Source organism: Sturnira hondurensis, unplaced genomic scaffold (genome assembly GCF_014824575.4).
Source record: "Sturnira hondurensis isolate 20B ecotype Veracruz unplaced genomic scaffold, ASM1482457v3 Scaffold0004271, whole genome shotgun sequence".
Taxonomy (NCBI): Eukaryota; Metazoa; Chordata; class Mammalia; order Chiroptera; family Phyllostomidae; genus Sturnira; species Sturnira hondurensis.
Window position 1 is genome coordinate 2,178,814 of NW_028076902.1, and position 21,416 is coordinate 2,200,229.

The 21,416-nt window shown below is 41.5% G+C and overlaps 1 protein-coding gene across 5 annotated transcripts in view; it reads left to right on the forward strand.

Annotated features, from left to right (window-relative positions):
• FARS2 (phenylalanyl-tRNA synthetase 2, mitochondrial) overlaps positions 1–21,416 on the forward strand; it is a 557,835-nt gene that overhangs the window by 367,562 nt on the left and 168,857 nt on the right. Inside the window, exon 6 of one of the 5 annotated variants that reach the window (XM_037045362.1) lies at positions 9,212–9,372. The exons of the other annotated variants lie outside the window; for them this stretch is intronic. Coding sequence (XP_036901257.1) covers positions 9,212–9,319 — 108 coding nt within the window. The 3' untranslated portion in view covers positions 9,320–9,372. Of the gene's footprint in view, positions 1–9,211; positions 9,373–21,416 lie in introns of those variants that run through there. 5 annotated transcript variants of the gene reach the window in all.

Below are 21,416 nucleotides of genomic sequence, written 5' to 3' on the forward strand. Positions count from 1 at the left end.
AATATTAATTGACTGTAGAGAGTTGGGTTTATTTCTGGGCTCTCTGTTCTATTCCATTGGTCTATGTGCCTGTTTTTGTGCCAGTACCAGGCTGTTTTGATTACAGTGGCCTTGTAATACAGTTTGATATCAGGTATTGTGATCCCTCCTACTTTGTTCTTCTTTCTCAACATTGCAGCAGCTATTCGGGGTCTTTTCTGGTTCCATATAAATTTTTGAAGTGTTTGTTCTATGTCTGTGAAATATGCCATTGGTACTTTAATAGGTATTGCATTGAATCTGTAAATTGCTTTGGGTAGTATGGACATTTTGATGATGTTAATTCTTTCAATCCATGAACACGGTATATGTTTCCATTTGTTTGTGTCTTCCTTGATTTCTTTCTTCAGTGTTGTGTAGTTTTCTGCATACAGGTGTTTAACCTCCTTGGTTAGATTTATTCCCAGATATTTTATTTTTGTTTTTGCTATATCGAATGGGATTTTTTTCTTGATTTCTGCTTCTGCTGTTTCATTCTTGGTATACAAAAATGCCTTTGATTTCTGAATATTGACTTTGTATCCCGCTGTTTTGCCAAATTCATCTATCAGTTCGAGCAGTTTTTTGGTAGAGGCTATAGGATTTTCCATGTACACTATCATGTCATCTGCAAACAATGCCAGTTTTCTTTCCTCCTTTCCAATTTGGATGCCTTTTATTTCCTTTTCTTGTCTGATCGCTGTGGCTAGAACTTCCAATACTATATTGAATAGAAGTGCTGAAAGTGGACAACCTTGTCTTTTTCCTGATCTTAGTGGAAAAGCTTTTAGTTTTTGCCCATTGACTATGATGTTGGCTGTAGGTCTTTCATATATGGCCTTTATTATATTGAGGAATGCTCTCTCTATTCCCACTTTGCTGAGTACCTTTATCATAAATGGGTATTGTACCTTATCAAAAGCTTTTGTACCCCGTCTATTGATATGATCATGTGGTTTTTGTCTTTGCTTTTGTTTATGTGGTGTATTACATTTACTGATTTACGAATATTGAACCATCCTTGCATCCCTGGGATGAATCCCACTTGGTCGTAGTGTATGCTGTTTTTGATGTATTGTTGGATGTGATTTGCCAATATTTTATTGAGGATTTTAGCATCTATGTTCACCAGCGATATTGTCCTGAAGTTTTCTTTCTTTGTTGTGTCTCTGTCTGGTTTTGAAATTAGGGTGATGCTGGCTTCATAAAAAGAGTTGGGGACTTTTCCCTCCTTTTGGATTTTTTGGAATAGTCTGTGAAGAATTGGGGTTAGTTCTTCCTTAAAAGCTTTGTAGAATTCTCCCGTGAAACCGTCTGGTCCAGGGCTTTTGTGTGATGGGAGTTTTTTGATTACTTCTTCAATTTCATTTGCTGTTATTTGCCTGTTCAGGTTTTCTGCTTCTTCTTCATTGAGTTTTGGAAGATTATATTTTTCTAGAAATTTGTCCATTTCACCTAGGTTTTCAAATTTCTTGGCATACAGCTCTGCATAGTAGTTCCTTACAATCCCTTCTATCTCTGTGGTATCGGTTGTAATCTCTCCTCTTTCATTTCTGATTGTGTTTATTTGTGTCCTCTCTCTTTTTTTCTTGATGAGACTACTTAAAGGTTTGTCTATTTTTTTTATCTTTTCAAAAAACCAACTCCTGGATTCATTGATCCTTAGAATTGTGCTTTTAGTTTCTATGTCGTTTAATTAGGCTCTGATCTTGGTTATTTCCTTCCTTCTACTTGTTCTGGGCTGTCTTTGTTGTTGTTCCTCGAGTTCTTAGAGGGGTCAGGTTAGGTTGTTTGTTTGAAATGTTTCTATTTCTTTAGGTAAGCCTGTATTGCTATGAACTTCCCTCTCAGGACTGCCTTCACTGTGTCCCATAGGTTTGGGATTGTTGTGAGTTCCTTTTCATTTGTTTCCAGAAACTTTTTTATTTCTTCCCTGATTTCTGTCTTTATGCATTCGTTGTTTAATAGCATACCATTCAGTCTCCATGATTTTGGATGTTTTGGGTTTTTTCCTGTGGGGTTAGTTTCCAATTTCAGTCCCTTGTCATCAGAGAAGATGCTTGGTATGATTTCTATTTTCCTAAATTTGTTGAGTCTCATTTTGTGTCCTATCATGTGGTCTATCTTGGAAACTGTTCCATGTGCATTTGAAAGAATGTGTATTTAGCTTCTTTGGGATAAAGGGGTCTATATATATATCAATGAGGTCCATTTCATCTAGAGTGTCATTTAATGCTGCAATATCTTTGTTGATATTTTGTTTGGAAGATCTGTCCATTTTTGACAGTGGGGTGTTAAAATCCCCTACTATAATTGTGTTGCTGTCAACATCTTACTTGAGGTCCTCTAGGATTTTCTTCATATATTTGGGTGCGCCTGAGTTGGATGCATATATATTTACGATGTTGATGTCTTCTTGGTGGATTCTTCCCTTGAGTAATATGAAGTGACCTTCTGGGTCTCTCTTTATGGCCCTGTTTTTGTAGTCTATTTTGTATGATATGAGAATTGCTACCTCGGCTTTTTTTTCTTGTCCATTTGGTTGGAAAATTTGCTTCCATCCTTTTACTTTTAGTCTGTGACGTTCTTTTGACCTGAGGTGGGTCTCCTGTAGGCAGCATATGTGTGGATCATGCTTTCTTATCCATTCAGCTACTCTTTGTCTTTTAATTGGTGCATTGAATCCATTTACATTTAAGGTTATTATTGAAAGGTACTTATTCATTGCCATTTATGTACCTGTGTTCCTCTCCGTCTCTCTCTTTTCCTTCCTTTCCTTAAAGCATCCCTTTTAGTAATTCTTGTAGAGCTGGTTTGGTGGACACATATTCTTTTAGACTTCTTTTGTCTGGGAAGCTCTTTATTTGGCCTTCTATCTTGATTGAGAGCCTTGCTGGGTACAGTAGCCTTGGTTGTAGGCCTCTGTTTCTCATTACTTGGAATATTTCTTGCCATTCTCTTCTTGCTTGGAATGTTTCCATTGAGAAGTCAGTAGCCAACCTTACTGGGACCCCCTTGTATGTTACTTCCTTTTTCTCCCTTGCTGCCTTTAGGATTTTCTCTTTGTCTTGGAGGTTTGCCATTTTAATGATGATGTGTCTTGCAGTAGGGCTCTTTGGGTTCCACCTGCTTGGGACTCTCTGCGATTCCTGGATCCGTGTGACTTTGTCTCTCCTCAACTTAGGAAAATTTTCCGTTATTACTCTTTCAAGTAGGTTTTCTATCCCTTGTTCTTCTTCCTCTCCTCCTGGTATTCCTATTATTCAGATATTATTACGTTTCATGTTGTCTTGCGTTTCTCTTAAATTCTCCTTATTTTTTCTGATTCTCTTTTCCCTTATTTGGTCCGTCTGGGAGATTCTTTCTATCCTGTCTTCGATCTTACTTATGTGATCTTCCGCCATATCAATTCTGTTCTTAATACCTTCTACTGTGTTCTTCAGTTCAGAAATTCCATTCTTCATTTCCTCTTGGCCTTTACTGATGGTTTCTGTTTCCTTTGTCTTGTTGCTATAGTTTGCAGAGAGGTCATTGTAGCTCCCCTGTAGTTTCTGGTAGCTCGTTGTAAGCTCTTTGAATTTCCTGATAACCAGTGCTTTGAATTCCACATCTCATAGTTGACTTGTCTCTATTTCATCTAATATTCTTTCTGAGGCTTCCTCCTTTTCTTTCATTTGGGGATTGTTTCTTTGTGTTCCCATTGTTTGTGATACTCTTCTTGTTGTCTTCAGCTTCTTAAAGTGATCTGTTCTGTTTCCCTGGGTTTATGGTGTGAACTTCAGTGGTAGGATACTTGTGAAATTCAGTGGTGCAGTCTCCTGCAGGTATCTTGGTGTTCTCCGCTTCCACCTACTTCTTTCTTTATTGTGCATGTGTGATCAGTTGTAGGGGGAGGCAAAATGGTTTATGATAACAGAAGATTATTTTATGTTATTTACTGACACAGTTGGCAGAGAAGAAATAGACAATCTTTAGGCTATGTATAGAGTTAACTGTGCTCTTCGACCCAGCTTGCCACTTTTAGGAAAGGATGGACATAAGTTAAGTCTCTTGTTGGGAAGGGAGGGCTTGTGAGTTTTATCTAGAAAGCTGTGTGGTTGTGGGTGGTCAGATTTGAGGTAAGGTGAGAGTACAGGTTAGTAACTAGGTGTAGCGTGTGAGTAAATAGAGTAATAGAATTCAGGCACCTGTAAGGTGGTCTAAGATCCAAGAGATGTGTCATGAAGTATTACTGTTGTATAGAACAACTCTTATTTACAATAATATTAGAGTAACACTCACATGATAGACTCTATGTGATCTGTCTAAATGGGGGTTATAGAGCTTGGGTAGTATGGCAAAGGAAAGCAAGTGAAGTATAGAAAATTAGCAATACACTATGGAGGAAAGAGCAGTGGGAACCTGTCAGGTAGTACAATATAACCAGCCAGGACTAAGAAACCTGTACAGAAAGAGGAGGGATACAAAGATATTCTTAAAATTAAAAAAAGAAGTAAGAATAATGAAAAAATATAATACACCTAAAAGAAAACTAAGAAACACACAAACAATCCAACACACACACACACACACACACACACACACAAGTCAGGAGAAAAGAGGAATAAGTGGAAAATTTGGGAAGAACGGAAGGACTAAAACCAGACAAAAAGAAAAAGAAAAGAGGGACAGAGTATTGAAAGATAGAGGAACAATACAGTTTAAAAGATATAAGATTACTTACAAAAGAAGTTGAGAGAGAAAAAAAAGAGGGAAGGGGAAACCCCCCCCACACACACACACACATACACATTAAAAAAAAAACAAAAAACCACCCTTCCTTTGTTGTTTCAAACTGTCCAAACCGGTTTTTCTGGTTGTGGCCTCTCTGAGGGCAGGTATGCAGTCGCGCACACTCGCGAGCAGGGTGCCTGATTGGGATGTGGGTGCCCACACCCCTGGGAGGCTGCCTGTTTCCTGCGGTATCTGGCACTGTCCTTCTCAGTCCTGTGGCGGGACCCAGGTGTTCCTACCCCTTCCCTGGATGGCTGCTTAGTGGTTGGGCCGTGAGGCAAGCTGCTGTCCGAAGAGTACCTCAGTTCAATTTCCAATAGAGACTTCTCCACAAAGCCTGCCTGTCAGCCCAGCCCAATCCCAAAAGACCGGCAATGACAGTGTCCTTCTTAAATTCCCCGGGGCTGGCGGGCTGGTGGGCTAGAGGGCTGGCAACCACAGAGTCCACAGTTGCCACCCTTTACGTTAACTTAAGCCCACAGGTCTCTGCCCAATGTTAACCTGCCTGCCTAGATGGGGAGGCGGGGAGTCAGTTCTCTCCCATGGAGTCTGTTGCCGGCCCACCGGTACTGGGCCTCTGGATTTCCCTCCGCCACAGGCGCCCCGGCCCTTGATTCAGACGGGGCTTCTATTTCCCACTGGTGGTGCCGGCCCAGATCGCTTGCCAATTTTCGTCAATACTCACGCTCCGCTGGAGGTTGCCCGCCTTGGGTGCGCCGCAGGCGCAGCCCTCAGCCTGCAGCCTAGGAGGTTGCGGGCGCGCAGCAGCTTTTGTCCTCACTCGCCTTCTGGAGTCCTGTCTGTTTCCTCTGTCACACTCTCCGGTCTCTTATTTTCATAAATGTTGGGGAATTGTTGGTTGATTATGCTGTTCTTCGGTAGATCTGTTACCGAACAAAGGGTCCGAGGGGGTGGGCAATACTTGGCCCACCGAGGGATGCCAAAAACTGCTGCAGAAAACAGGGGCCCCTCCCAAGGACGGTACATTAATATCTATAGGGTTCTTCTGTCCGCCGCCAATTGGAAACACATCTCTCAATGCCAGAGATTTTTGAAAAGGAAACAAAATGTTTATTTAATGCTATTCAGGCCTAATACCTTCCTTAAAATATTAAAGTCTTTAAGGGTATACACCTACACACACACACACACACACACAGCACTCCCTTCTCCCACTGTCCCAACTCTGGGTACCGTAAATCAGGAAAAGAGCACACGTCCGTTTTCAGGTCGCTGGCACGTGAGCTGTGTCGCCTGCCTGTCCAGGCAGGATCTCCAATTAATCCAAAGTCATGTGGCACCTTTCATTGGCAAGAGTTCTTTGTACCAAGTCCTAGTCAAAGTCTCTCCTGGTTTCCAGGCTACTCAGCCAAAGGGAGCACGCCAAAGCTGCGTGGGCCTCTTCTACCAAAGCCGCACTCCACCCAAAGCGCATCTTTCTTCTTCACCTGGCCGCAGGGATCTCCATTCTGGCAAAGCTGCGTGGTCTTCCCTTTCACCTGGCCAAGAGGGGGTCTGCACCCTGCTGAGACCCGTGTGGCTCTCTCTCTCCTAATGGCTACAGAGGGTCCTCACTCTGCTGAAACCTCGTGTTTCTCTCCCTAATGGCTGCCGTGTCTGGGTTTAATCCCCCAGTGCCCATCTTCCTCTGTACCCCTATTTCCGACTCCTCCCACGATCAGTTACGCCTGCCAGTATTTCTGTATTATTATAAGTTTACTGGGCTGCCATTGTTTGTCTGGGCAGGTATGGTCCTATGTCCTAGAGCCAATCTCCTCCAAGCCCCCACGCAGGCGCTGTAACTCAGGGGATCTGCCCCCCAGTCATATCTTGGGGGGGGAGTGACTTCATTCCCCTGGCTCCAAGCATGGCCACAGCCATTTAACATATCCAAGTGACCTGCCAAAGGCTATAGATATGTTAAATGACCAGGCCATGGATTAGCTGCAGGGCTGTGGCTTTACAAAACAGCCCTACATGTTCCTGGTCTATGTGTCCCTTCCCCCAACTCACACCTTGGGGGTGGGGTGAGGATATCTTAATATTTCCTCCAATATTCCTGTACACTTTGAGTTCTGGACACCATTCCAAATCTTTCCTGGGCACCCCCCTTTGGCTGCACCCTGTATCAGATCCACCCGGATTTTCTACCAGATGCACGGGAGCTGGGTTCCCTCCGTGCTACTCTGTCACCATCTTAACACCTCAAACATTTTTTTAAAACAGAAAGCATCATACATTTTTACCAACAAAATGTGGTTCTTTGATAGATAAGAGGCAACATCAAATATTTTGTGGAAATAAGTACTCTAGCTTCATTGGAAAGAAAAGACAAAGAGAAAATTGTCTTGCTACTTACAAGAAGTTAATTGATTAGGTGTGTTTCTTTTTCTTTATTAGGTAGAGCTGCTTTGACTCCCTGTCTTAGTATTGTAGCCTATTGTAGAAACACGTACCTGTGAGTTGAATAGGGTGGAGCCTTATGTAATCACTAGCGTGAGGCAACCCATGTTCTGTGGCTCTTTGTCGGGGAGAGTGCAGGAAGGGGACAGTGCCACTGCCTGGCCTTTGGAGTTTTGCCCAGGAGGAAGCTGTCCCCCTGCACTCGCCCTGGTGCTAGACACTTTAATTTCTCCCCATATGCCATTGGTGCCCTTCTAGCTGCTGCCCCATTGCTGAAGCCCAGAAGGAGTGAGTCTGTGTAAGTCCTAAGTCCATTGTGGGCCCTTTAAGAGGAGACTCCTGAGAATCTCAGTTTCTTCTGCTGCCCCAACCCCCTCCAGTTTTTACAGCCAGAAGTTGTGGGGACTTATGTTCCTGGCACTGGAATTCTGGGCCAGGTGGTCTAGTGTGGGGCTGGGATCCCTTGTGCCTGAAGTATCCCTCCCAATTTTTATCTACCACATGTCGGTGTGGGACTTCCAGTGCTGAATCTCCACCCTTGTCTGTGCATCTCTGTGACTCCATCCCTCCTACCTGTCTGGATGAATGTGGCTTCTTTAATTCCTTGGTTTTTGGACTTCTGTACAACTTGATTTTCTGATGATTTTGAATGATGTTTGTTGTGTAGTCTGACAGTTGTAATTTTGCTGTGGTTTTGCAAGGAAGCGAGCCATGGTTACTTACGCCTCCATCTTGACTGGAAGTCTCTAAATTAAATATTTAAATTAGCCCATACTTATCTCCCTATCAGCTTGTAAATTTCTTAGGGAAAAGAATATTTTACTAATCTTGGTTTCTCTTGTTTGCCTTTCGTTTTTCTTTGCATATAGTGTTCAAAAATGTTTGTTGAAACAATGAATGAGCCCTGGATGGTGTAGCTCAGTGGATTGAGTGTGGGCCTGCGAACCACACGATCACAGTTCAATTCCCAGTCAGGGCACATGCCTGGGTTGTAGGCCAGTTCCCAGCAGGGGACTCACGAGAGGCAACCAACCATACATTGATATTTCACTCCTTCTCTCCTTCCCTTCCCCTCTAAAGATAAATAAATAAAATCTTAAAAAAAAAAGAAAGAATGAATGAAGAAAAAAGAAATACTGACAAAGTTGGGTTCGTTTATTCCAAAGTGTTTGCAGGCAGTGCATTTTGTAGACATTTGTATTTTGTATCACTTCTCTAGCCTTTCTAAAATGTGCCATTTTTGCTTTGATTGGCTCCAATCTTTAAGAGATCTGACCTCTACTATCACTTGTAATATATATATTTTTAAGACAGTTGAAAACAGTAGTGAGAGCTAACAGTGGAAAATTCACCAACCTGCCAGCCCTAAAATAGACTCAGCTGCCTCACAGACTCTCTGTTTATTGGATTTATCTAGTGCCTTTGCTTTAGAGCTGAGAGGGCATTTGCCAGTCACCCGGAGGAATCCCATATTTCACCCATCCACAATCAGTAGGTGATAAGAGTGTCTCTGATGCTGACATATCCTGCTTTGTGTCTCCCCTCACTTCCCTCTTCATCACCAGCCAGTACTCCCAGCCTGCCACACCAGCCTCCACAGTGGGAGAAACCCAGAAAGGCAGACATTTCAGGTACATGGGCCTCTTAAAGGTAATGATGGTATGAGAGACCATCCTTGAGGCTGGCCCAGTGCTGAGCTGTATTGCTCACAGTCTCTTAAGGCAGTTGTGGGCTCTTGTCTATTCTGCCCCAGCAGTCAAATCCTCCATCTAGCCCTTTCCCTCCTCTCATCTCTGCTTCCTTGCCTTATCTCCTTAACACAGTCTGAGAAGGGGTGAGCCAACCAAAGCCTTCCTGGGCACTGACATGGCTCTGGGTTATTAGCAGCACACAGAACAAGCGAGGAGGGGCAGACAGCACAGGCAGAATCCTTCCTGACAGTGAGCCCATAACAAGTGTATCAGCTCAAGGGAAATTCAAGGTATTACAGCTCACTCTCCTGTCATTTCTCTTGAAGGTTCACCACTGTAGCACCTCCATGCAGGAACTGCTTCTCCTCCCCTCCTCAGCCTCTGCCAACACCTTTCCAAACCCATGGACTCATGCCCAGCAACACAGTTATTAGCATAATTCAGGGACTACGTGAGACAGGTAACAGAATAGATACAATGAAGAAATAACAATCCTCCAGCTGAAATGATGAGCCAGTCTTCTTCCCTTATCCCCACCTTTTTCAGCCTCCCTTTCCAAAAAATAAACAGTTCAATAAATGAAATTCAGAATGTTGGAAACCTCTGCCAAGATGGAACTACCTCCTGTCTGGCTGTCAAATTCAGGTTCTTCACACCTTCCATAGGAACAAAGAAGGTCTCCATGTCACTTGTGAAGTGAGGATAACAGGGAAACATTGCAAACCATTTGAATCCTACGTTTTAGGGGATAATGTCACTGAAAAACAGCCTGTAGGAAAATGTTTGTTTCCATTTCATTCAGGATCAGGCTGAATTTCCTATGACACTGCAGGGCAGAAGATAGCACAGAAGACAGGAGGACAGTGGAAGAATCCATGCAGATGAGAGTATGGGCCTGTTTTCTGCCTCACTGCTATTTATTGAACACAATTAATGACAGGCCCTCAGGGTAGCAGGTGGGTGGACACACAGAGACTGAATCCCTGGCTAAGGACCCAGGAAGGGAGTCATTGCCATGTAGCTGGCCTCAGTGGCATGTCCCCCTCCAGCCTTGTTCCATCAACCTAGAAGTATGATCCACCCCCTATGATCATTCCTCCAGCCCTCACCTTGCTTGGGTCTCACCTTCTGACACCACTGGGTTTTATTTGATAAAGGAATGGAAAGAAACTGGAAGGATCATAGGTCTGATATCTTTGCAGGGACAGAGGTACTTTAGGGTGCAGTACTTGGAGTGTTACTTTATTGGCTGGGATCTTTGGAAATTTCCCCAAATGATCAGAGGATATGTACTTTCAAAAATTTCATTTTTCCGCCCTGGCTGGTGTAGCTCAGTGGATTGAGCGCGGGCCTGTGAACCAGACGATCGTGGTTCGATTCCCAGTCAGGGCATATGCTTGGGTTGCAGGTCAGTTCCTGGCAGGGGCCAGTTCCCTGCAGGAGATGCACAAGAAGCAACCATACATTAATGTTTCCTTCCTCTCTCTTTCCCTTCCCCTCTAAAGATAAATAAATAAAATATATTTTTAAAAAAATTTCATTTTCCCCTGAGCAACTTATAAACACCCTTTTTTTCATTGCTTTGTTTCGATTTATGTTGTGAATTGGTTATTCTGGATTTTATTCCTGTGGTGTATGAGACTCTGGCATGATGCCAGGGATAGGGACCACTGACTCTTGGTAAATCTCTTTCTCCCATCCTTCCTAAGTATGTGTATCAGTCAGGATCCACGCAGGATACAGAAACTACACCACTTTTTTGTTTGTTTGTTTTTAAGTAATGAGAATCTGATCTAAGAAACGTTATTTTTTTGAGGGAGGCAACTAATGAATGAAAAGGAAAACACTAAGGTTTCGTGTATAGAATCACTGCAGGATGCAGCTGCCCCTCTAAAGCTGAGGGAACAGAGGAAGAAGTTGAATGTCTTGAAGCTTAAAAGCTTAGGGGTTCCCCAAAGCTAAGAACAGGACCTCTGAAGAGGGGGAAGGGCAGGTGTCTCTGAGCTTAGAAGAGGCACTCTGGGGGCTGGGGTACCTGGGGATAGTACATCGACACTGGTTCTGCTGGTGTTAGAGAAACTGCACTGCGGATTCAGCCGCTGCTGGTCAAACTGGCATTACTGGGTACAGAAGCAGTGTTGCTGGAGCCCTCACTGTAGAAAGCCAGCAGGGAGGAGCCATTTCTCCTCTGCCCTCCTACCTGCAGTTTTCCTCCAGGGAGGCCCTAGCAGAGCAGAGATGTGGTTTGCAGAGGCCAGCTCAGCCTCACACAGCAGAGTGCATGGAGGTGGGTGAGGAGCTGGGAGGCAGGAGTTTAGTAACTGGTGTGTCAGGTAAAGTGCCTCATTAGCCTAAAAGGGAATCTGAGTTTTTTATAGTCACTGTGAGCCTTGAGCATCCTGTTCTTGTTTTCTCCTCTCCAGCTTCACACTTGACCCCTTAGTTCTCCAGAACAAAGGTCTAAAAAAGCCCTCAGCTTTAACATGTGCCCAGTTTCTAATTCCTTCAACCCCTTCTGCCGAAAGGGCTCTACCCTTAATCCCCCAATGTCTGTACCCCCAGGACAATGATGGTTCAGCTCTACCCCCGAATTTCCCCGTCTTCACAGTAGCTTTGGTCATCTCTCAGCATTTTCCTGGAGACCCTTCTCACCCTTTTCCTGGTTCCCTGCTCTGAGAACCAACATCCCTGCACCAGACCAAGTCTGGTGAAACCAATTACCACAAAAAGAACCACAAAGCTTTCTAATTTAATTCAACAAGTGTTGGTCCTTCCCATTGTGTGGCAGGCACTGCTATTCATGTAAAGAGGAAGAAAATGTGTCACCTGAATTACAATACCCTGGAGACATTTTAAATCAGATAACACAAAGAGATAGGTAAACTCTTCACAGATTACTGACCACAGTAGGTGCCACAGCTTGTGGAGATAGCAGAATCAGCAGAATCTGAGTTCAGTTATGGTTTAGCCAGGTAGGAGCAGGAATAAAGCAGTAAACACTTAGGTATTTACAAATCCCCACAGCAATACCATGATGCAGCATTTTACAGATGGGAAACTGAGCCACAGGGGAACTGCTCCTGGTCACAGGAATGAGCTAGTGGCAGGGCCTAGTTGTACCAGCTGAGTGACCTCCCCCATAGGCTTCATTTGAAGACTGGCTGAGGCAACAGTACCTGTCATAGGTGAGCACTGAGTGGTAACCGTTGTTATGCTGTTAATCTGATGAATTTTTTTAAAGCTCATAACACAAAAAGAAAGGGATAATTAATCATACCCTACCTTACATAGTGTTTTGTAACTTATAAGGGTTTTTAATATACATTATCCCATTTAATCTTCATAATAATTCAGTGAGGTAAGGGTGTATTTTCTGTTTACAGAGTCTACTGGGGTTAGGGACAAGCTTCGGCTAGGAATAGAGGGATTCTTAGAGACATAGGGAGGGCAGCACAGCCATTGTGGGCGCTCCATGTTCAGGGGGGCCTTGAGGAAGAGGGGCCCTTCATTAGGTGTGGTATGATATAATGGATGAGTTAAAGATTTGGGAGCCACATGCACCTGTGTTCACACACTACCTCTCTCATTACCTGGGCATCCCTGGGCACAGCAGCTTCTGCTCTCCAATTTCCCCACCCTTGCAATCTGGACAACACTGTCTGCCTCACGCTACTGTGAGGGTGGCTAAAGGCAAGTGAAAAACCTTATGTCTTGTACAGGGAACCGGCATATATGGTAGTTTTTGAAGAAGAAATACCAAAGGTTGGTTTCATGGCTGGTCCTGTGTACAGAAACATTCTGATTCACTTTGCATAAGGGAAATTAATCAATATTTAACATAGAATGTTATCTCTTCTGTGATAAAATATTGCTTGCTCATACCTCAGCCACATTGCCTAAGGTTTATTTGATGGAACTCTGAAAAGCTTCTTTTCCCACCTCTAAATAGTTAAAGTTTTAAACTGGCAAGAAACCCAGGGTCATGTGGAATGGCAGGAAGTGTGGTTTGAGTGCAGGCGACACTGAGGCACCCTGGAAGTGAGAGTGTGGATGTGCCCACTGGATTGGTTGCCTCTGCCTCTGCCTCTTCTCTTCTGGCTCTGAGAGGCAGGGTGGCATGGCTCCAGAAACCAGCAGAATCGAAAATTTGGGTTGCACTTAGTCTTTTGTTCGAAAATTTAGTATGGGCGAACTGCACTGATAATCTTTATCAGGTTCCCCTTTCCCAACCTGGTTAAACCCAGCATTTCTCAGATGTACTTGACATGGCCAGGTTTTTCGAGGTACCCTTGATGACGTCCTCTGGTGCAGTTTTGATCAGACAACAGTGTATGAGGTATTAAAGGTGCCTTCTTTGGTAGATGAGGAAACTCGGGCCCCAAGAGCTGGCAGTTTGTCCATGGCTAGAAGCAGAATTCTGAAACTGCTGCCTCTGCCCCGTTATGGCAGCGTCTTCACCAGAAGGGAGTCAGTTACCACCTTTCTCTCTCTTTCAGGTTTGACTTTTGATGAGACAGATGGCCCAAAACTGTTTCCTGTATTCTCCCTGTTTCATTGTTTTAATGCTATCTTAGTGAAACTTTCACCTAATGGATGGAAGGTGTGTTTTCCTCTGGGAAGGGGAAGGTAAACTAATGACCCCATCCGGGCTTTTAGCAATATTTACAAAGATGACCGTGTCTGCTCCCACATCACATGGGGTCTTTCTTTGGCTCCAGTGCACTTACTACATTGTGTATATATTGCTTTTTGTGGCCTTCTTCCTCCTAGTCTATGAGCTCTTTGGTCCCAGAAATGGTGTTTAAGTAGCCAGAGCAACCAAGACAGGCAAGACACATAGTAAATGCTGAGATACATAGTAGGTGCCTAGGAAAATACTGGCTGTCTGGTTCTCTGCTCTGATCACACTTAAGTTCTGCTAGTTTCAGGAGAATGGGGATTTCTCTATCAGGGCTCTGTATTCTTTTATTTATTTTTTTAATAATAATATTTCTGTTTTTTAAATATTTTATTTATTTATTTTTAGAGAGGGGAAGGGAATGAGAAAGAGAGGGAGAGAAATATCAATGTGTGGTTGCCTCTCACGTGCCCCCTACTAGGGGCCTGGCCTGCAACCCAGGCATGTGCCCTATACTGGGAATCAAACCATCAGCCCTTTGATTTGCAGGCTGGAACTTAATCCAATGAGCCACACCAGCTAGGGCAACATTTCATTTGCTTTTAATTAAGGTATCACATCTGCCCACTGTGAACTTTGTTGTGGACTTGGTTGGACTCATTTGGATTCAGTGCAAAAGAAAATAATGTTTCACATTTTTTCTTAAAGAAGAAATGAGGGTAGTGGAACTCATTGTTTTGTTTGTTAAAATATTGGGTTGTCCAAAAAAATTGCTTTGGTTTTTCCCATAAGATGGCTCTAATAGTATTTAGTTATCTTTAACTTCATTTGAAACAATTTTGTTAAATTGTATTATGACAGCTGTCATATCAGTGTGCATTTAAAAAAACATCAAAATTGGAGATTTCTGTGTAGCTATTTTAGTATTGAAGGTGGAAGAAAATATGCCAACATTTTGGGCATATTATGCTTTATTATTTCAAGAGAGATAAAAATGCAACTGAAATGCAAAAAGAAGGATTTTTGCAGTGTATGGAGAAGGTGCTGTGACTGACCAAATGTGTCAAAAGTTGTTTGCAAAGGTTTATGCTGGAGATTTCTCACTGGACAATGCTCCCTGGTTGGGTAGACCAGTTGGAAGTTGATGGTGATCAAATCGAGACATTGAGAACAATCAGCATTATACCACACAGGAGATGGCCAACATACTCAAAATATCCAAATGAATAAAGTTATTCGTGAAAGAAAAATATGTCTTATTTTATGGAAAAAACTAAATGGAAGTTTTTGGCCGAGTCAATACAACCTAAAATTAACAGGTAGAATTTAATCTTAAATAAAGAAAAAGCAATTTCTTTTAAAAATGCGCATGCACAAACTGGAGCCAGTGTTTCCCTCCATTACATGATTTTTCTAAGTAAATGACTAAACATTGGTATCTTTTTTGCTTTCCTTTTCTTTTTATCTCATTCTTGGTATTTGAAAAATAATATGCTTAAATTATGAACATAATAGAATAGATACCCATGAAGCCACCCCCCAGCTAGGATGACGGTCATAAGTATTTTGCATCTCATGTGTTTCCTTCCTCATCCCAAACCATCCCCATCCCATCCTCTGTCTCCCCTCTCCTTGCTCAGACAGCCGCAATACTTTGTCTTAAAAATTTAAGTGGTCACAGTTAGCTTTTTGTTTTCTATGTCTACCCTATGGCCAGGAGTTGATATTGAACTGTCTCTTAGAGAAATCAAGTCAATGTTTTCGGAAGTGATTAGCCTAACCCATTTCCCCTGGGCACTAATGTCACTAAACAGGATGGAGAACAAAACTTTAGACACAAGTCACCGGATGGATTTCTGTCCAGTGGGGTCTTTTGCTGAGAAGCCACTGAAACCATGTTGATAATTTAGCATTATGGGGGGTCAGGAAGAAATACTGAAATATGTAGTATAAGGGATCTAGCCTGAAAGGATCAGTAGACAAGGGGGAGAGTGAAGAGGGTAGGGTAAGGAAGAAGGGCTTCCTGTCTGTGAGAGTCCAATGTTTCATCTTTATTACAATTTTGAACAAACCATCGGAAATCAGATGTCTTAAGTTCTTCAGGTTAATTTTTGACTTGCTCATTTTCTCCTGAACACTGGAATAGTCAAGCAAGTTCAATTTACTTTCTCAAACTGACCCTCAGTTTTACCTCAGAGCACATATAGTCCCAAACAGAATGAGAGACTCGGAGAGATTGCAAAATGACATAGAATGAGAAAAGAAATGGCAAGCCAGCTCATGGAGTCCGTGCTCTAAACACAGAGCATTTATTTGGGGGTTAAATTTTTGGTTAGGGGTTAATAGACCTAGTTTCTCACTATGCATTTTTAAATCAAAGGCCTCCATTCACATATTTGAACCATATGGAATGGAAATGTATCTTCTATTAAATATTATTAACTGGAAAATTATAATCATAAATCTGTATGTGATCTCACAAAATACAGGGATTTTATAAGGCTTTTAAGATACAGACAATAAATTTCATGGAGGATTTAAATAACTGGGCAAACTTCCACAAATATTTTACTTCTGAGAAGAAAAACTAGAGTACAAAAGTAATGCTGGTTTAGAAAGGCTAAATTATTTAATCTGAAAAATGAATTTAAGAGATGAAGTCTTTGCTAAATTTGAAGGTGAAATAGAGACAATAGAAAATAGCAGTGTCCCATTTCTAAAGAACCTTATTTCTTCCATCAGTAAGTTTATTTATCCATTTATTGTTTTAATAACTTATTGAGATATAATCTATATACTGTACGATTTATCTATTTATATTGTGTGATTCAGCAATCTTTAGTGTATTCACAGATATGTGCAGCCATCTCCACAATCAATTTTAGAACATCATATCACCCTGAAAAGTTATTCTTTCATCTTTAGAATTGGTATTCTGTGTCACTCAGCCAGTGCTTTAGGGTCATGGTCTAGGCTACAGGCCGCCAGCCTCTGTGCAACGCCTTCTTTAACCAGAGGCACAGACAACATTTCTTTTGAACACGGATTACTGAGGCTTACTTTTTTTCCCTTAGGTTAAAAACCATTACATTCAGGCAGGGCCCTGAACCCTTGCTTCGATCCCAAAGGCCCCATGGAAGATGTGGGAAGCAGGCAGTGGTGCTCTCCACACCCACTCTGCTGAACTGCCTACAGAGTGCAGCTGTGTTGTTGGGATGCATAGTGGCATATGATTTAGTTTTAAATAAAGAGTTCCAGAGCTTTAAAAGTAAATTTAAGATTCAAAAATACTTGAAATTCTGTTTCTGCTCATGAGGAGTTCAGTGGATAGTTGTCGTGGTCATGGTATAGAAACACAAAAAGTTAATTTGATGCAAGGTTAACAAAATGATTGTTCCTCGTGATTTTATTATGGAAATACTTTGTTTCCTGTGTCTTTTCAAACAGAACTGAAATTCTATCAAGTTAGGAACAAATATGGGAAACTTCCTTAAAGTTTAGAAGAATGCTTAGAACTCGGTGGGTCTCACGTGGTTTCCCACTGAAGTACCAAAAATGTGCCCACTTCTGACCAACACTGTGTGCTCCTGCCATGCAGTGAAATTACATAAGAATTAAAACAAAACATTGGAACAAAGTGAGAAAATCTGTAACATCAAGGCAGCATGGAATCATGAGTTAGAACAACCTGAATTTGCAAAGTGCAAACCTGCCTGCCAAATGTGATAAGCAGTTTTTTCTTATAAAATGGATAGGTGCAATTAAAGTAAGAGCCATCAAGCATTTGAATATACAGTAAAGTAATTGATTGAGCATACTATTTTTATAGATAAAACTGATTTTTAAGTTAATTAGATAAGAAAACTATCACATGAACTGTAAATCGACTGGAAGTGCTTTATAAATCAAGATAATTAATCTAAAAGCTAAGTGAATCATTTGAAAAGGAAATGTCATGGAAGGCACCATAGGGATAAATGTTAGTTTTTGTTTTATTTACACAATTATTAATTAACCTGATAGACTGCTTCTGGAAAAGGTAAGAGAAACTGATTTTCTTTGAGCTCTTAGTTTTAAACGGGAAGCCTTAATGCCTAGGGGTTAAGAGCATAGCCTGGCCCTGCATTTGATATCGGCTCTGCTACTTACTGGCTGTTTGACCTTGGGCTGTAACCCACAGTTTCCTTATGGACACAGAAGGAATAGTGGCCATCTCATTTTAGCATCATGCTGTGCATTAATGAGCTGATATGTATGAAGAGCCTAACACAGTTCCTGGCACATAGTTAGTACCCCATGAAAAGTAACTATTACTAATATAATCACAGTAAAAACCAAGGGGACATGTGTTCTAATCTAGAAAGAGAAGCAACATCCAGAGGTGCAAAAATTCCCCTAGACTTGGCTATGGTTAAAAGCTGAATGAAAGTCACCTTGGCAATGTCAGAACTCTATTAGAGTGACTGTCAAAATAATTTTTAACTCTCCCCAATAAATATATAAATATAGCCCTGGCTGGTGTAGCTCAGTGGATTGAGCATGGGCCTGCGAACCAGAGGATCACGGTTCGATTCCCAGTCAGGGAACATGCCTGGGTTGCAGGCCAGTTCCCAGCAGGGGACACATGAGAGGCAGCCATGCATTGATATTTCTCTCCCTCTCTCCTTCCCTTCCCCTCTAAAGATAAATAAATAAAAAATCTTAAAAGAACATATAAATATATGTGTATAAATATGTGAAATAGCTTTGCCTGAAAGGAGGAAAGCAGAGGCTGACTGAATAATACTTGACTAGAAAAGAAAACCTTCGTTAGGGAGGATGATGCTCTGTTATCCTGCCTCAGTGATGTTAGAAAAGAGAGGAGCATTTAAGAGGAAGGTTTTGACATAGAAACAAACTTCACTGGAACAAAAATACTATTATTATACTGGGTTGCATTACTCACCGACAGTGTAAGGCTATCTTCCTTGAATATTTATGAATAGGTACAGGGGAGTGAAGAATTCTGATTTTATTATAGAAAGATAAGAAGGAAGTCTTTGAGGGTTTTAACCTTAGAAGGTACATGGAAACATTTCTATTTTAAATATGGGGGTGGGAGTGAGCCTGGAACAAGAGGCCAGTTAGGATGCAACAATGTAGTTAAACCAAAATCTCACTCTTTAGACACCCCTTCCTCTACCCACTCCCAACAGTCACTTTGGCAAGTTTGTGATTTATAACTGGGTCACGGACAACTGCTGAAATTGTGTATTGGTCGAACCATTCGAGTCAGTGTTTTGGCTAGAAAATGATATGTGCTTTGTGAGTGTTACTTCATGTCATCTTCTCTGCAGTTTGCTGACATAGGCCCTATCTCCATGTTATAGATGAAGAAGCTATGAGGTGAGTGGCTCAGGCATGTGCACATTCCAGGCAAGGCCTAGGCCCAGGCCTGACTGATTTGGCTGGTAAAGATACAGTGAACTGAACAACAATAAGAGAGAGAGAGAGAGAGAGACAGTGAATCTCCTTGAGATGTAGAAAGTTTGTCACTTACACAGACTGTCATAAGAGGAGTAGCCACAGGTGCCCACTCCCCATTGTCTTCGTCCCACACACCAGGAAAGGAACAAAAGGGGCTGTCTTGGTTTCCAGGAGCTTCTCTGATAAGGTACCACAGACTGGGATCTGGATAGACTCTCTTATCACAGTCCTGGAGGCTGGAAATCCATGATCAAGGTGCCAGCAGGGTTGATTTCTTCTGAGAAATCATATGGTGTGAGGAAGAATCTGGTCAAGGCCTCTCTCCTACTTTTTGGTGGTTTGCTGACAGTCCTTGATATGCCTTTTCTTGTAGAAGCATCCTCATGTGGCTTTGTTCCCTGTGTGTATGTTTCTGTGTCCAAATCCCCCCTTTAAAAATTAATTTTTATTAAATTTATTGGGGTGACATTGGCTAATAGGATCATGTTGGTCTCAAGTGTACACTTCTATAATACCAGATCTGTACATTGCACTGTATACCCGCCACCTACAGTCAAAGCATCTTCCATCACCATATAATAGGCTCCCCTTCACCCTCCCCATACCTCCCAATGCCTTCTCTCAGGTAACCACTACGTTGCTGTCTATGACCACCAGTTACAGTTTTATATCCTGCATGTGAGTGAAATCATGGTTCTTAGCTTTTTCTGACTTATTTCACTTAGCTTAATATTCTCAAGGTCCGTCAGTGTTGTTGCAAATGGCAGAATTTCATCTCTTCTCATGTCTGAGTAGTATTCTATTGTATGTATCTACCACATCTTCTTTATCCAATCCCCTATCGAAGGACACTTTGGCTGTCTCCATATCCTTGCCACTGTGAATAATGCTGCAATGAGCATAGGGGTGTGTATATCTTGGCAAATACATGTTTTCAAGTTTTTTGGTTAGACACCCAGGAAGAGGGATTGCTGGGTCACGTGGTAACTCTATTGTTAATTTTTTGAGGAACCTCCATACTGTTTTCCACAGTGACTGCACCAGTTTACATTTCCATCAGCAGTGAATGAGGGTTTCATTTTTTTCCACAATTCAACACTTGGGATTACTTGTCTTACTGATAATAGCCATTCTCATGGGTGTGAAGTGTGGGATCTCATGGTAGTTTTGATTTATGTCTCCCTAATAGCTAGTCAGGTTGAACATCTTTTCATATATCTGTTCACTGTTTGTATGTCTTCTTGGGATAATGTCTGTTCAGATGCTCTGCCCATTTTGTCAATTGGATTATTTGTTTGAGTTTTATGAGTTCTTTGTATATTTGTGGTATTAAACCTTCATTTGAGCTGTTGTTTGCAAGTTTGGTCAGCTGCCTTTTTGTTTTGTTGTGGGCTTCCTTTGCTGTGTAGAAGCTTTTTAATTTGATATAGTCTCATTCATTTATTTATTTTTGCCTTTACTTCCCTTGCCTTTGGGGTCAAATTCATAAAATGTTCTCTACGACCAAGGTCCATAAGTTTAGTACCTGTGTTTTTCTTCTATGTAATTTATTGTTTCAGATATTATATTTAGGTTTTGGTCCATTTTTAATTAATTTTTGTACATGGGGACAAACTATAATCTAATTTCATTCTTTTGCATGTGGCTTTCCAATTTTGCCAGCACCATATATTGAAGATACTTTTTTTTCTCCAGTGTGCTTTTCTGATTCCTTTATCAAATACTGTCTGTCCATGTACACGTGGTCTTTTATCTGTGCTCTCAGATCTGTTCCATTGATCTCTGTGTGTGTTTTCCTGGCAAAACCTTGCTGTTTTGAGTATCATAGCTATGTAGTATAATTTGAAGTCAGGTAGTGTGAAACCTTTGGCTTTGTTCTTTTTTTTTCCCCCAGAATTGCTTTGGCTTTTCAGGATCTTTTGTGGTTTCATGCAAATCTAATGATTTTTTGTGGTTCTATTGCTTTACAAAATGACATTGGGGTTTTGATGGGAATTGCATTAAATCTTTATATTTCTTTGGCTAATATGGCCATTTTAACTGTGTTGATTCTTCCAGTTCATGAATATGGAATATCTTTCCATTTTATTGTACCTTTTTCAGTCTCTTTTAATAATGCTTTGTAGTTTTTAGTATATAGGTCTTTCACATCTTTTGCTAGGTTTATTCCTAGGTATTGATTGTATTCTTTTGGTTGCAATTGCAAAAGGAATAGTTTTTTTTTTTTTCACTTTCTCATGTTTTGTTGTATACAGGAAAAGCAGTGGATTTTTGTACATTGATTTTGTATCCCGCAACTTTACTATATTTTATTGTTTCTAATATTATGGTGGGGCCTTTAGGGTTTTCTATGTACAGAATCATGCCATCTACAAAGAGTTACACTTTTACTTCTTCCTCCCAAATTTGGATGACTTTTATTTATTTCTTTTGCCTTATTGCTCTGG